This window comes from Elephantulus edwardii, unplaced genomic scaffold (genome assembly GCF_000299155.1).
Source record: "Elephantulus edwardii isolate Elephantulus edwardi_28Jun2011 unplaced genomic scaffold, EleEdw1.0 scaffold00090, whole genome shotgun sequence".
In the NCBI taxonomy this organism is placed as follows: domain Eukaryota; kingdom Metazoa; phylum Chordata; class Mammalia; order Macroscelidea; family Macroscelididae; genus Elephantulus; species Elephantulus edwardii.
In genome coordinates this window covers 2,443,689-2,458,617 of record NW_006399840.1, presented here as the reverse complement: position 1 = coordinate 2,458,617, position 14,929 = coordinate 2,443,689, and the positions used below count along the sequence as shown (strand labels likewise).

Sequence of the window (14,929 nt, the reverse complement as noted above, 5' to 3'; positions counted from 1 at the left end):
TTGAAAAGATAGGGAGGTGGGACACATCTTTGATACACACCCTTCCCAATTTGAACCATGCCGTGTTCCCTTCTTCTGTTCTGATGACTGCCTCCTGGTCCAAGTATAGGTTTCGCATAAGCACGATCAAGTGTTCTGGGATTCCCATTCTTCTCAGAGTCGGCCACAGCTTGTTATGATCCACACAGTCAAACGCCTTTGCATAGTCAATGAAACACAGATAGACATTCCTCTGGTATTCCCTGCTTTCAGCTAGGATCCATCTAATATTAGCTATAGTATCCCTAGTGCCACAGCCTTTTCTAAACCCAGCCTGCACTTCTGGCAGTTCTCTGTTGTTCAGTTGTTGTTTTTGGATGATCTTCAGCAGAGTCAGAGTAGCCTTTCAAATATTTGAAGCCATGTTTCCAAAAGTTAATCAACTTATTCTTCAGCTATTATTCATATGACTCTGTGTGTGTGTGTGTGTGTGTGTGTGTGTGTGTGACAGAGAGAGAGAGAGAGATTGAGAGAGAAAGAGAGAGATATCTTTCTCTTGCAGTGCTTTCTCCATAGTGCCCGAGGTAATATATCTATCTCATATACTCTAATTAAACAAATATTTTCTTTCTATGGTTTATTTCATTTCGGTTGGGTTTGTCAGGTCTAGGTCATATGACAAACTTTTGATAACATTTATTAGCCTTACTATTCTTACTTCTGAATACATGCCAGCTTATCTATATTCCAGGAGCCCTAAGGCTCTGTTGTTGTTACGAACCTACTTACAGATGACCCTCCTGTGGGTTTTCAGCAGCTGTCAATCACAAGGCAGAAGAGTGCCCATCTTTCTCCCTCAGGATAGCTGACAGATTTGAAAACATGGCTTTGAATTTGGCACTGTAACTCCTTACCCACTAGTGTCTACCACTCAATGGGAAATAAAATGTTTTCTATTCTTTAATACAGAGCTCTGGTAGCTTAGCGTAATGAAGTTGTAATAGCAACTCATAGGCACATGGTTCAAATCTACCAGGTTCTCTGAGGGAGAGATACAAGCTATCTCCTACCATATGATTTACAGTCTCTGAGAACCATCTGAAGAGTCAGTGAAGAGTTGGTTCTGACTCAACTGCAATGAGTTGCTATGGCTGTATGGGTAAAGACACTAATTCTCAGTGGTGTAATAGTTAAGCACTCTGCTACAAACTAAAAGTTAATGGTTCAAACTTACTCACTGGTGTCAAGAAAGAAAAGACCCAGTGGTTGGTTACTCCTGGAAGATCAGAGTCTAGAAAAATTTACAGGGTAGTTTCACTTTGTTTTACTGTTTCACTATTAATCTAAAATAATCATATCTATGCCTAACAAGACAAGAGCACATGTTGCTATTGTTAAGTGCTGCTGAGTCAAGTATGACTCATAGTGACCCTATGAACAAAAGATCTCAATCCTGTCCTATCGTGTGCCATCTTCAACATCTCTAACATATTGAGCCCACTGCCAGTCACTGTATCAATCTATCTCATTTGAGTCATCCCCTCTTTCAATGACCCTCCACCTTTGTTCAACATGCTCAAAGTATGAGATGAAACTTCACCACCTTTGCCTCTGTAGAGTATTCTGGATGCACTTTTTCCAAGACATGTATGTTTGTTCTCTTGGCAGTCCATGAGATAGTCAGTCTTCTTATCTAAAACTATAACACAAAGGCATTAGCAATTCTTCTTCTGTCATCCTTCTTCTGTTTTCAGCTCTCATATACATAAAGCAAGTGACTGAAAAGACCAGGAAATCAATGGAGTGCATCTTAGTCTTTAAACTGACATCATTGCTCCTTAGTACTTTGGAGAGGTCTCTAACTACAGACTCTCCCAATGCAATATGTCTTCTTATTTCGTGACAACTACTATCAAAGGTGAATACAAGCAAGATGAAATCACTGACAATTTCAACCTTTTCTCTACCTATCATGATGTTGCCTATCAGTCCAGTTTTGAGGATTTTTGTTTCCCGATCTTGAGATGTAATCCATGTCGAAGGCTGTGGACTTTGGTCTTCTGCAACAAGCACTTCAGGTCTTCTAAACTTTCAGTGAGCAAGGTTGTGTCATCTGCATAACACAGGTAGTTAATGAATATTCTTCCTCTCCTGATGCCTCATTCTTTTTCTTAAAGTCCAGTTCTCTAAAGCTTTGCTCAGCATAAAAAATGAATATATGACAGAGAAAGGATACAGTCCTGATGAATACCTTGATTTTAAAATATGCAGTGTTCCCTTGTTCCATCTGAATAACAGCTTCTTGGCCAAGTCTAGGTTTTGTATGAGAACAATTAAGTCTTCTGAGGTCAGTCAAATTTCTTTGCATAGTCAATAAAACACAAATAAACATTCTTCTGTTATTATCTGCTTTCAGGCAAGATCCATCTGACACCAGCAATCTCCCTGGTGCCATGGCCTCTTCTAAACCCAGCTTTAGAACATCTGGCAATTCTCTCTCAATGCACTGTTTTAACCGGTTTGGGATGACCTTCAGCCTTTATCTTGTATATGATATTAATGCAATTTTCACATTGTTTGGATCACTTTTCCTGGGAATAGGAACAAACATGGATCTATTCCAGTTAGTTGGCCAGGTAGCTGTCTTGGCAGAGACTAGTGAGCACAACAAAAAACAGTAATACATCTGTGGAAGGCCGTGTGTGGTCGCCATTACAAGATGGCGCTGATTTCCTGCTTCCTTTTTGTTTGCCTTAATCACAAATAAGACCTTATTTGGTCACCGTGTCTTTATTGGTCAATGGCTTGATCTCACGTGGGGTTAATGGTCCAATGGAGGCATGACACATGAGACTGATGGGCGGAGTACAGAGAAGGGGATATAAGCCGCACCCGGGAACGGTCAAAAAAAAAAAACTCCATGTTTTCTCCCTAACTGTAACTAACTCCTGAGTAAACCGTCCTGAGAAGGAATCGCTGGTGTGTTGTGTCCTTATTCCTGCTGGACAGGCAAGGCGCGCAACAGTGATCTCACTTTATACTGTCTTTATATTCTAGACCCTCGACCAGATGGCACTGCCACAGGCACTGCCACAATGGACTCAAGTATGGCAGAAGACAGTGCAGGGCTCAGATAGGCGGTGAACAGGGTTGCCATGAGGCATGCACGACTCAACAGCACCAAGGAAACAAACAAGTTTTAAAATTACTTTTCAACTCAACACTTACTGAGCACACATTCCAAGCTCAGCCTAATCCTCTATGCTGAGAAAACAGTCATTGTTGTTGTTGTTGTTGTTGTTATGTGCCATCAAGTTGACTATGACTCATATGACCCTATAAACAGCAGACCTGAGCCTAGCCTATCCTGTGCTGCCCTCACCATCTCCAACACAAGAGCCCATGGTTACAGTCACGGTATCAATTCATCCTGTGGTTGTTCCTCTCGAAAGCTGACCCTTCAACTTTCCAAGCATGATGTCTCAAATTATGTGAGGTGGAGTTTCACCAACGTTGCCTCTAAAGAGTATCTTGGTTTAACTTTTTCCAGGACAGACCTGTTTGTCGTCTTGGCATCCATGAGACACATTCAGTACTTTCCTCCAACACCAGAACTCAAAGTCTGCAATTCTTCTGAAGAATACAGGTTTGAATAAGAAAGACAGTCTTACTGTCATGGAGCTTATATTCTATCTAATGAGCATATCCCCTTTATGTTCTATATAAAAGTTTGTAAAATCTTAATCTAGAAAAGTGCAGCAATAGATGAATGGAAATAAAAAAATCTCTGTAAATTTTCATTAAAATTAATTTAAAAAATCTTAATCTAATCAATAATAACACTCAATTCTTAAGTAATAAATGCTCTAATGAGACAAAATCAGAGAATTTGGTTCTATGGAAGCTAGGTTAATGCACCCTGTCTATATTTTAGCCTTCTGAACTCATTCAATACTTCTTGCCAAACCTTCAGTATAAAAAACCCTCAAATTCTAAATCATGCTTGGAAAAACAGAGAATCAGCAAGATAAAGACTCAGACAGGAAGGACTGACACAGTGACCATGTGCCAATAGTCATAAAAGCATAGCAGTGACCGTGAGAGGACACAGGATCGGGCAGGGGTCCTTTCTGTTGTACATTTTAAAAACAAAAAACAAACAAGTAAAACAACTCAATGATTTCAAATCAGAACTGACTCCTAGCTGACCCCCCAGTGGGTTTTCAGAAGCTGTAAACTCCAAAGGAGGAGAAGGAGATTGCTCAGCATTTTTCCTCAATGCAACTGGTGGATTCAAACTACCCACCTTTGGGTTGCCGGTGCAACTCCCTTAACAGCAACTAACAACACATAATGAGAAGGAATTTGTTTTCTAAATCAATTCATATTTTTTAAGTCAATCTATTCACGGTGTTTCACAGATTGTTACATATTTTACAAGATTAGGCGAAGAATTTATTAACTCCCAAGATGGAAATTTCCTCATTAATACATAATAAAACCTCACTGGGAATACAGCAACCCTTATCTGCCTATAGAACAAAACTGCCTATAGGACCTTCAAATCTTTATTGATGCAGACTACTACATTTTTCTCCTGTGGAGCAGTTAGTGAAAACAGGGTTGAGGGAATTCTTAAAGTTTTTTTAAAAAAAAGAAGTACTCCTACTCTTTAGACTTCTTCAGGTTCATATTTCAGTCTTAAGAATTTATTTGGAGTGGTGAGAAGGATGTTTATATAAATTTAATGGCACTGTTAGCTTCAGGTACTATCCAACCTAATGCTCCTTTAGATCACCTCAAATTGTTAGTTATCATGTAACTAGTTTGAGATAAACTCCACATTGTTCAATCTCGGCACAGGATCACATGAATACCTTATAATAAAAAAGTATTCAATGAACATTAAATTAAAAATGAGCAGTAGATGTTCTATAAAAGATGGCTAAAGGTGAAAGAGATTTAAATTTATACCTTAATATGAAATAAAGCATTTTCTTTTTACTTTGAATAATAAAGTAGTAGTTGACCAAATACAGTGAAATACTGTACAAAAAATACGGTTAATTGACTATGATTCTGACATTACAATTGTAAACTATCTGACAGATAATATTTAGTATATCTAAAATGCCACCTCATTTCGGAGTACACAGTAAAGAGTTGTGTTATAATCCAAAGAAATGCAGGAGGTTTGAATCCACCAGCTGCCTTGTGGGACAAAGATGGGCAGTCTCCTCCTGCGCAATTTCAAGCCTCTGAAAATCCACTGCAGGGTCAGCTATGAGTCGGATCCAACTCAACAGCAAAGGACAAAGGAACAACAATACAGATAGCTATTGTATGTAGCTCAGTATTTTTATTCCAAATTTAAAAGTGAAGAAGAAATGAGGAGAAGGATTACAGTCTATCAGAAAAAGCACTATTTTAGAGTTTTTTTTTTAAAAAAAGTAATTAAAAATCCCAGGTACAAATTTCAGGAGCCCTGGTGATGAAAGTACTTGGTTGCTAAAGGGCATGTTGACATTTCGAACTCACCCAGCAGCTCAATGGGAGAAAAGAGCCACAATCTGCTTCTGTAAAAATTACAATCTAGAAAACTTTTTGAGGCAGTCTGACTGTCTCACAGGGTCCCTATGAACCAAAATTGATATCAACATCCAGCAGTAATATCCCTTTACTTCTGGGCAAGTTACCTAATCTGTTCCAATCATAACTTTATCCACCAGGATGCAAATAAAAGGGTTGTAGAAAGACATCTAATACAATGCGGACACATAGTAGGTGCTCAATAAATGACCATTATCAGGAGAATGCCACTTTCCTTTTAAATCACTACGACTGCCTACATAGTTCATGTCAAAGAACAGACTCAGAAGTTTAATTAACACAAAGTGCATCTTCACCCTGCTATAATACTTTTTAAAAACCAAGCTCCTTACTGAATGCCAACAAATATGCACCTTCTCCTTTAGCTCAAATATATTTTGCATGACCTTACATGAATTGCTTAGATAAAAGCCTTTCCTTTTCTGCTTTTGTTATTTTAAAGTGCAGATGCATTTGAGTCATTTTCTCCTTTTGTTTCATATCCTTAAGATCCAAAGCTTCAAAGACAGAATGTCAGCATGCAGTCAATTTATGACTGAACTCTTGAAGAGACACTGAAGAATTACCTTGTCAATCACCCCAAGGACTCGGAAGGCCTTCAGTTCCTCGGCAGGGCTCCTTAGGTTCCAAGGGGGCCTTGAACTTAGTGATCCTGGAGGCTAATGGAAGATATCAAAGATTATACATCAATCAGGGAGGTACTTGAAGGAAGACTGCCTGCTGAAGCAAATGCCAAGTCAAAGGAAACTAAATTTATCATAAATCAGAGAGCAGAAAGATGAAAGGAGGAAGTTTCTATTTGTCTGTAATACAAAATTTTTTTAAAGAAAGAAAAAGGTGAAAATTGCAAGTAAATAAACAATGATTGCACTGAAAAAATGTTGAAGAAGAATTAATAAGGTAACATTACTTTAAAAGCAATTTAAATTCAAAATAAAATAGCAATAATGAATATTTGAAAGAGTTAATTGAACTAACAATCAATTATAGCCTTATATTTACCCCAGAAGCTCAAGAGTGATTCAAAAAAAGAAAAACCAGAAAACAATTGTAATAATGGATAAACTTGGTAAAGACAGACAAATCATTCTCCCTCATCATCAAATTACCACTCTTAATGTTATTTTACTAATACACACTATGTAATTTAAGAAGGACTGACAGGCACTAGTTCGTTCATACAAAAGGGAAAGCATTAACAATGAAAAATTTAGAATCTCCATCAAAAGTAAATAATTAATAGACCTGAAGTTGCTGAAGACAAGAAATGGTATGGTATATGTTGTTATTGGGTACTGTCAAGTCAGAACTGGCCCATATCTGACCCTCCAGTAGGTTTTCAGAGACAAGTAATCACATGGGAGAAGATTGCCCATTTTTCTTTTGCGGAGCATTTGGTGGCTTGGAACCATATTCCTTGGGGTTGTCAGTACAACTTTTTACCACTAAGTGACCAGAGCTCCCACTGAGATGGCATTAGAATCAAGAACATTTTCTTCAAATATTTGAACATATCAGATACTAGAGATTAGTCTAAACTAAAAAGTGAAAAAAAAAATCAATGAATAAAAAAGATACTGTGGCAACATATAATAAAAGAACAATCTTAACTTCCTATCCATTTGTTTTACTTTTGCTCTATCAGTAAAATAAGACAATAAACTAAATAAACTCTATGGACCTCTCCCATTGGGTATTTACAAGTAAGCAATCCTTGATGGTTGTTGTTGTTGTTAAGTGCCTTCGAGTCGCAGGCAACTCATAGCGACCCTGTGAAGGAGAGTCCTCAACGCTTGGGTGCCTTTCATCCTCTCTCCAGGTTCATAGGGTTTCCAAAGGCAAGCTATTATGGAAGTGATGCCACTCCTCCTTCCACACTTGTTTTAATTGGGGAGCTCCACCCCACTCTCTGTCCAAATTGGGTAGCCAACCATTAACACATTCGACACATCAGTGTCACAGTAATCCTTGATTAAGCTCTACATTAAAATGGTGATGATGCAGTGATAGGAGACACAAAATACTTCCGTATTCTTTAAAGAGATGGTTTTTGTTTTTAAAAATTCTATTTCAATATAGAGAAAACTTTTAATCAAAAAAGGTGGGAAACAAAACACAAATGCTGGTGAAGTTGTGGAGAAATTTGAACCCTTATTCACTGTTGGCGGGAATGTAAAATGGTACAACCACTATGGAAGGCTTTCTCAAAAAGTTGCAAATAGAAATACCATTTGACCAGCAACTACTGGGAATATACCCTAAAGAAAGCAGAATTGCCACCTAAACAGATATATGCACACCCATATTTATTGCTGCATTGTTCACAAGAGCAAAGAGATGAAAGCAATCCAAGTACCCATCAACAAACAAACAAATAGAGAAGTGAAGCTGTGGTATATTCACACAATGGAATATTACACAGAACTAAAAAACAAGGAACTAATAAAATATTCTACAGAATAGGTGACCCTGAAGGACATTATGCTGCATTAAATATATCAGTCACAAGAAGACAAATACTACGCAATGGCACTGTTATAAAGATAGTCGTGGAGATTGGGAGAAACTAAGAAATGAGGGAATAAGTAATGTATGTACACTGCATTGAAACAGATGAGGGTTAAGAACTATTTAAAAGGAATATATGATTCGGTATTATTTGCATGTTAACAGTCCAGAACAAGAAATGCATATCAAAGTGGACTGGGGGAGGAAATTGTGTAACAATGAAAAGAATTCTTTTAAAGAGAAGAGCAAGTTGGGGGCGGGGAGGGCAGGCGGTAGAGAGGAAAATCTGTAACGATGAATGCATGGAATTCCAAGTTCTCAGGACACTTCTGTTAAAATCTCAATAAATACTTAAAAAGAAAAAAATCATTATCTCCAGCCAATCAACTGGTTTACCAGTACATCAGAGAATAAATGTGAGAGCAATTAGCATGAGCTTCTGTTAAAAAAAAAAAGTGGGAGATTAAAAATTCTGATTAGTCAAGCATTATAGATCATCATTATAGATATTTTTTAAAATATATTTCAAGTTCTTATGCTGACCAACATCACTAGAAAAGAAGCTCCTTGAGAACTTAGAAATCATATTCAAATGCCTAGCAAGTGAACATATGAGACTCTGGTGGCCTGGTGGAAAGGAGCTGCCCTGTCAACCCAAAGGTTCAAATCCACCAGCTGCTCTGCAGAAGGAAGATGGACAGTCTCCTCCTGTACAATTTACTGCCTCTGAAAGCTCACTGGAAGGTCAGCTAGGAGTCTATTTCTACTCCACAGTACACAATAACAAGAGCAAGTGAACATAAAGTTGCTAGTGTTAAATTAGGAAGCTCTGGAGGCTTAATGGTAAGGAGTAGCACTGCTAATGCAAAGGCACACAGTTAGAATCCATCAGCTCCTCCATGAGACTGAAAATATCAAAGCTTCCTTTGAGCTGTGGTGCTAGAGAAGAGTATGAAATATACCATGGAGTGCTAAAAAACAAACAGGTTCATCCTGGAGAGGGTTAAACCTGGCTGCTCCTTGGAGGCAAAGATCCTGAAACTCTGCCTGACATACTTTGGGCATGTTGCAAGGAGGGACCAGTCCTTGGAGGGGGACGTCATGCTTGGGAGGGTGGAGGGAAGGCGTGGGAGAGGAAGACCCTAGATGAGATCGATCAATTCAGTGGCTGGGGTAATGAAGGTAAATGTGTCAGAAACAGTGAGATTGGCACAGGATAGAGCAGTGTTTAGGGCTGCTAGGGTCGACATAGGGTTGCTCTGAGTTGCAGGCAACTCGACAGCACATAACAACAACAACAAAGCATTATCATGTTATATATGTAAATAGATAACAGAACTAATAGCTTCCATTTGATTATATTATTTCATTTTCTCCCAGCCTGAGTGAGAAATTTACAAGAAGTTATTATGTTCTCCAGAATACAGATAAGGGTCAGAATGGCTGCATATTTGTTTGGTGCCAAAAAGAGAAACAGTGCAAGAGTCTTAATGAAGCTCCAACTCCTCACTCTAAACAGATCCTGATCATGAAAAATTCATCTTCCTCTGTCCTAAGTCAGGGAGCTCTGGTGGCTTGCTGGTAAGGAGTAGGGCTGCCAATCCAAAAGCACATGGTTCAAGTCCACCAGATGGTCTGCAGGAGAATGATGGGCAATTTTCTACCATGTAATTAATTGCCTCTGAAAACAGAGATATAAATCATGGTCTCAAAAAGAATTCAGACTTAAGTAATGTTAAAATGCTATGTGGGGGGGAAATGAGATGTGGAAATTCAGTTAAGAAAGGAGTAATTACATGTTGTAAAAAGAGCAAGGGCAATATGTTGTTGTTGTTATGTGCTGTCGAGTCACCTGCAAAACTCATAGTGAAAATGAGTCACTACGTACTCATAGTACAATAGGTCTGAACTCTGCTCAGTCCTGAGCTAATCTCATCACTTATGACACATCTGCTCCCAATACCCCAGACAATGAGCCAATTCATCTCAACCAGAGTCTACCTCTCCCAAGTTGTCCCTCCAGCCTTCCAAGCATGATGTCCTTCTCCAAGGACTAGTCCCGCCCTGGCAACATGCCCAAAGTATATGTGAGACAGAGCTTCAAAATCTTTGACACCAATCCTCTCAAGGACAGACCTGTTTTTTTCTCTTGGCAGTCCACTGTATGTTCAATACTCTTCTCCAGCACCACTACTTCAAAGACATCAATTCTTCTTCTATCATCCTTAGTCACTGTCGAGTATAGCAAGTATAGCAAAGACCATAGTCTGGATCAGGTGCACCTTAGTCTCCAGACTGGTATCATTGCTCTTTAGACTGGTATCATTGCTCTTTAATTCATCTTTTGATTTCCTGACTGCCAAGAGTGTTAACTGTTAACCAAGCAAGCTGAAATTGTTAACATTCTCTATTTCAGCTCTATCATGATGCTGTCAACGGACCCAGTTGTGGGAATCTTTTTTCCTATTGTTGACCTTCAATACACATTGAAGACTGCAATCCTTGACCTTCTGCCAACAAATGTTTCTGGTCCTTTTCAGTTTGAGAAAGCAAGACTGTGTCATCTGCATAATGCATGTTGTTGATAAGTCTTCCTCCAATTTCTATTCCACATTCCTCCACATAAAGTTCAGCCTCCCACATAATCTATTCTGCATACAGACTGAAAAGGTATGTATGGAGACAGGACACATCTCTGACACACACCTTTCCTGATCTTGAATCGTGTGTAGTGTTTCCTTGTTTTGTTCCGAAGACTGCTTTTTGGTCCAAGTACAGGTTTTGCATGAGCACAATCAGGTGTTCTGGAATTCCTATCCTGAAAGTTAGCCACAACTTGTTGTGATCCACACAGTTAAATGCCTTTGCATAATCAAGGAAACACAGATAGACATTGCTCTGATACACTCTGCTACTGGCTAAGAACCATCTAATGCTGGCTATAATGTCCCTAGCAACATGGCCTCTTCTAAACCCAGTTCACACATCTAGAAGTTCTCTGCTAATATACTGCTCCAGCCATCTTTGGGTAATTTTCAGCAGGATCTTGCTTGTGTATGATATTAGTGATATTGTTCAATAGTTTTCACACTCAGTCAGGTCACCTTTTTTTGGAATGGGAATAAATATGCATCTCTTCCAGTCAAATGACCAAGTGGTTGTCCTCCAGTTTTCTTGGCACAACTTGGTAAGTGTGTCCAGGGCAGCATTTGTTTGTTGAAATATGTCAAACAATATGCTCTCAATTCCTGGGGCTTTGTTTTTTGCCAATTCTTTCAGACTTGTTCAAATTTCCTCCTTTATCACTATTTCCTCTTGATCATGTTGTTGTTATGTGACATCAAGTCACTTGTGACTCATAGTGACCCTATGTACAACAACAGCATTAAACCCTGCTCTATCCTGAGCCAACCTTATCATCTCTGACACACTTACCCCCATTACCCCAGTCACTGAATCAATCCATCTCATCGAGGGTCTTCCTCTCTTGTGCTGTCCCTCAATCCTCCCAAGCATGACGTCACTCTCTAAGGACTGGTCCCTCCTTGCAACATGCCCAAAGTATGTCAGACAAATCTTGATCACATGTTGTTTCATTAAATTCTTCGGTGCCAGCCAATTCTTGTTGGTACAGTGACTCTGTGTATTCTTTTGATGCTTCCTAGGTCATTTAACTTTCTGCCCTCAACATGGGGATGGCCAAATCTGACTTCTACTAACTGCACAAAGGAGAATCGTCCCCATTGTCAACATCCACCATATCAGTTCCTGTGAGATCTGACATGGTCCCCATGCTCCCACACCTCTTTATACTAATTCCAACATCAATACAACTGCTTTACTGGCTCCAAAATCCACTGCAATAACTCACAGAGGACATGAAGTTATACTCACAATTATTAGGGAAGTTAACAGAATATAAGTCCAGTGGGCAACAGGATACCATTTATCAGGCAAGACAGTTTCCAAAGGCTGCTCACAGGCTCTTTAGCTTCATGGCCTCAATCCAGTGTTATGAAGTGCTTTGTCCTGCCAGTTATGGCTCTCCCCACCCCAAGTTCTCCAATAAACTTGGGCAAAGGTTCTTAGCTCTGGTTCCATGGGATAGAAGTCCCAAGGTCTGCCATATTGCATGTCAGTTCTCTAGTTCTCCATTGCAGTTGATACTGCTCTCCTGTAAGTCTAACAGACACAAAAATCTCTGGCCCCAAAAGGCAGCACACTGCATTCTCTGCTTCTTTGCTGGCAGTGTTCTCCACTTCTGCTGCTACATCAGCTCAATTTATTAGCAAGACCAGCTAATCCCCTTTTGATAGACTAACATGCCCCAATGCCATATTCTCGCCTATCCACATGGCAGAGTGAAAGTCAATGGCTTGGAAAGCCATTTGAACAATAAACCCTTAATACTATATGTGTATAATGGGTCAGACAATGACCTCACAGGAGAAAATGTCCAAACTGGAAAATAAAATTACATATACTTAGGGTCAGTCATATTTCACAGGCCTTGAATGCTAAGGGGGGAAAAAATTCTGGACTATATTATCTAGCTAGAGTCTAGGCAAATTTTCACACAAATGAAAACACTGGTGCAGGAAGGTGACTCTTACAAAAATGAGAATGATAAAACTATAATGGGAAGAGACCAAAGGCAGAGTCATCATTAAGTTCTCTTTCTACTTTAAACATGTCAAGTTTAAGATAAGAGAAAAATGAACAAAGGAAGAACATGAAATAAAATCATCAATAAGGAAGCTCTGTATTTCTTATATGCACATGTTAAATGAGTAGATTCCTATAGACCTATTCTTCTTTTCAGATGGCAAAAGGAAACAAAAATCCACAGAATTTAAGAACAGAAAGAGACCTTAGAGATCACACACAACATTCTCTTTTTTTTTTTTTTCTTTTCTTCCAGATGAGAAAACCAAGCAGCAGCAAGGTTAAACAATTTAGCCAAAATAAGAAGGTTAGATTATGGCTTCTTGTTGTTGTTAGTGGGGTGCAATATATTTCTAAACCAAATGTCTGTTTTATTTTAAAAATAATTTCACTTATATTTATTAGCTACTAAAGCAGAGGGAACAGTAGAGTTAGTGCTCAGCTGGTAACTAAACAGTGAGTGAGCAGTTAAACCCACTTGCCAGTCTTCCAGCTGAAAAAGGTATGACAGTCAGCTTCCATAAAGGTTAGAGCTGTGGAAATGCAATAAGGCAGTCCTCCTCTGTGCTACAGGGTCACTGCAAGTGAGAATGAACATGAAAGCAGTAAGTGTGATTCAGTAAAGGAAAGGATGTCCAGAGAAGGCAGAAGTGCCTTCTATTAGGACTATGCATGGCAGCAAGAAGCAGGAAGAAGTAAGAGTACATTATGATCAGATAATCTTAAAAAGCAGAGATGGTAAGTACATGTCATTCAACAGGCCATAGGGGACATCTCATCTCAGAAATCTTCTCCATACAAAGTTTTTGGCTGTCACAACAATTTTATGAGTGGCATAAAAAATTTACACTCAACTCCTAACATAAAAGTTAGTGGTTCAAATCAAAGCATCAGTACATAAGAAGGCCTGGAGATCTTCCCTGAGGAATTCAGACTCCTCTTTGGAGCAGTTTCCTCTGTAACAAATGGCAAACAAGAGTCAGAATTTACCTTATGGCTAAAATTTTGATTTATCAGTATATTAGTGTTGATGAACTAGTAAAAATCAGTTTACTGTTACTCTTCTCCATGTTCTAGGATAGAGACAAAAATCTTTTCTTTTGCTTTGTTGACTGTGTTGACTTTTATTTTTTTAAAAGAGCTGTTGTTTAATCTGTGTCTTTTTCATGATTCTCTCAACTCATTTGACATATACAGATCTCTCAATTCATTTGCAATAGATCTCTCAAGGAGCTCTAGTTCTGTTCTCATTGTGGATGCACTCATTTTCAAATCTTAATGTGTAACTCTATCACCTGAGAAACTTGTAATACATAGATTCTGATTCAGTAAGTCTGTAGTTGGGGCCTGATAGTCTTCATTTTTTAACAAGCTCCCTAGTGAATACTGATCCTAATGATGAAGATGGTTTAATTCTTCTGAATAGACTAATTCATGTCACAAAGTACAAGAGCTCCATAGGTTGACTTTTAATAAGCAGATCACCAAATCCCTGGTGGGTTCAAACTGTTGCACTACCAAAGTTCTTGTCATTTAAAGAATTTAGAGTAAATTGCCATTGGTGGGGGGGAGTAAGTAACGACAGGCAAAGAGAAGGCACTACAAAGAATGTTCCAAGAACCCAAATTCTGAGTTTACCTTCAGCCATCGATGTTTGGCTTTGCAGACTTTCATTGCCAACCTATCATTACTGTTGTTGTATGCTACTGAGTCTTCTAGCTTCTGGCAAACATAATAGGATCAAGTAGATCTGTTCTATGAGGTATTCTAGGATATAGTATTTACAGGAACAAAAGTCAACCAATTCAGCAAAGTGGCAGGATACAAGATCAACATACAAAAATCAGCTGGAACTGGAGCTAAGAAAAACAATAGTCATCACAATAGCTAATCACAAGATTAAATACTTGGAAGTAAATCTAACTAGAAACACAAAAGACCTATTCAAAGAAACTTAAAAACCTCTGAAACATTGGATCTTATATTTTGAATGGTGGATTCTTGTTTTCCCAGTGCCGCTAATGCCTTATTTGTTTTCTCTGCAATGTTTTGCATTGTTTTTTTTAACTCCTCCTGGTCTTTGCTTGTAGCATCCTGTAATTCATCAAGTTTCTCTTTCATCCATTGGATATACTCAGTTGCTCCTCTTTTAAATTCTGTGTCAGAA

General features: G+C 38.7%; 1 protein-coding gene across 1 annotated transcript in view; it reads right to left on the bottom strand.

Moving 5' to 3' along the window:
* Positions 1 to 14,929, bottom strand: part of LOC102855364 (ribosomal protein S6 kinase delta-1-like) — a 280,773-nt gene that overhangs the window by 99,684 nt on the left and 166,160 nt on the right. Inside the window, 1 exon segment of the mRNA XM_006890552.1 lies at positions 6,156 to 6,248. Coding sequence (XP_006890614.1) covers positions 6,156 to 6,248 — 93 coding nt within the window.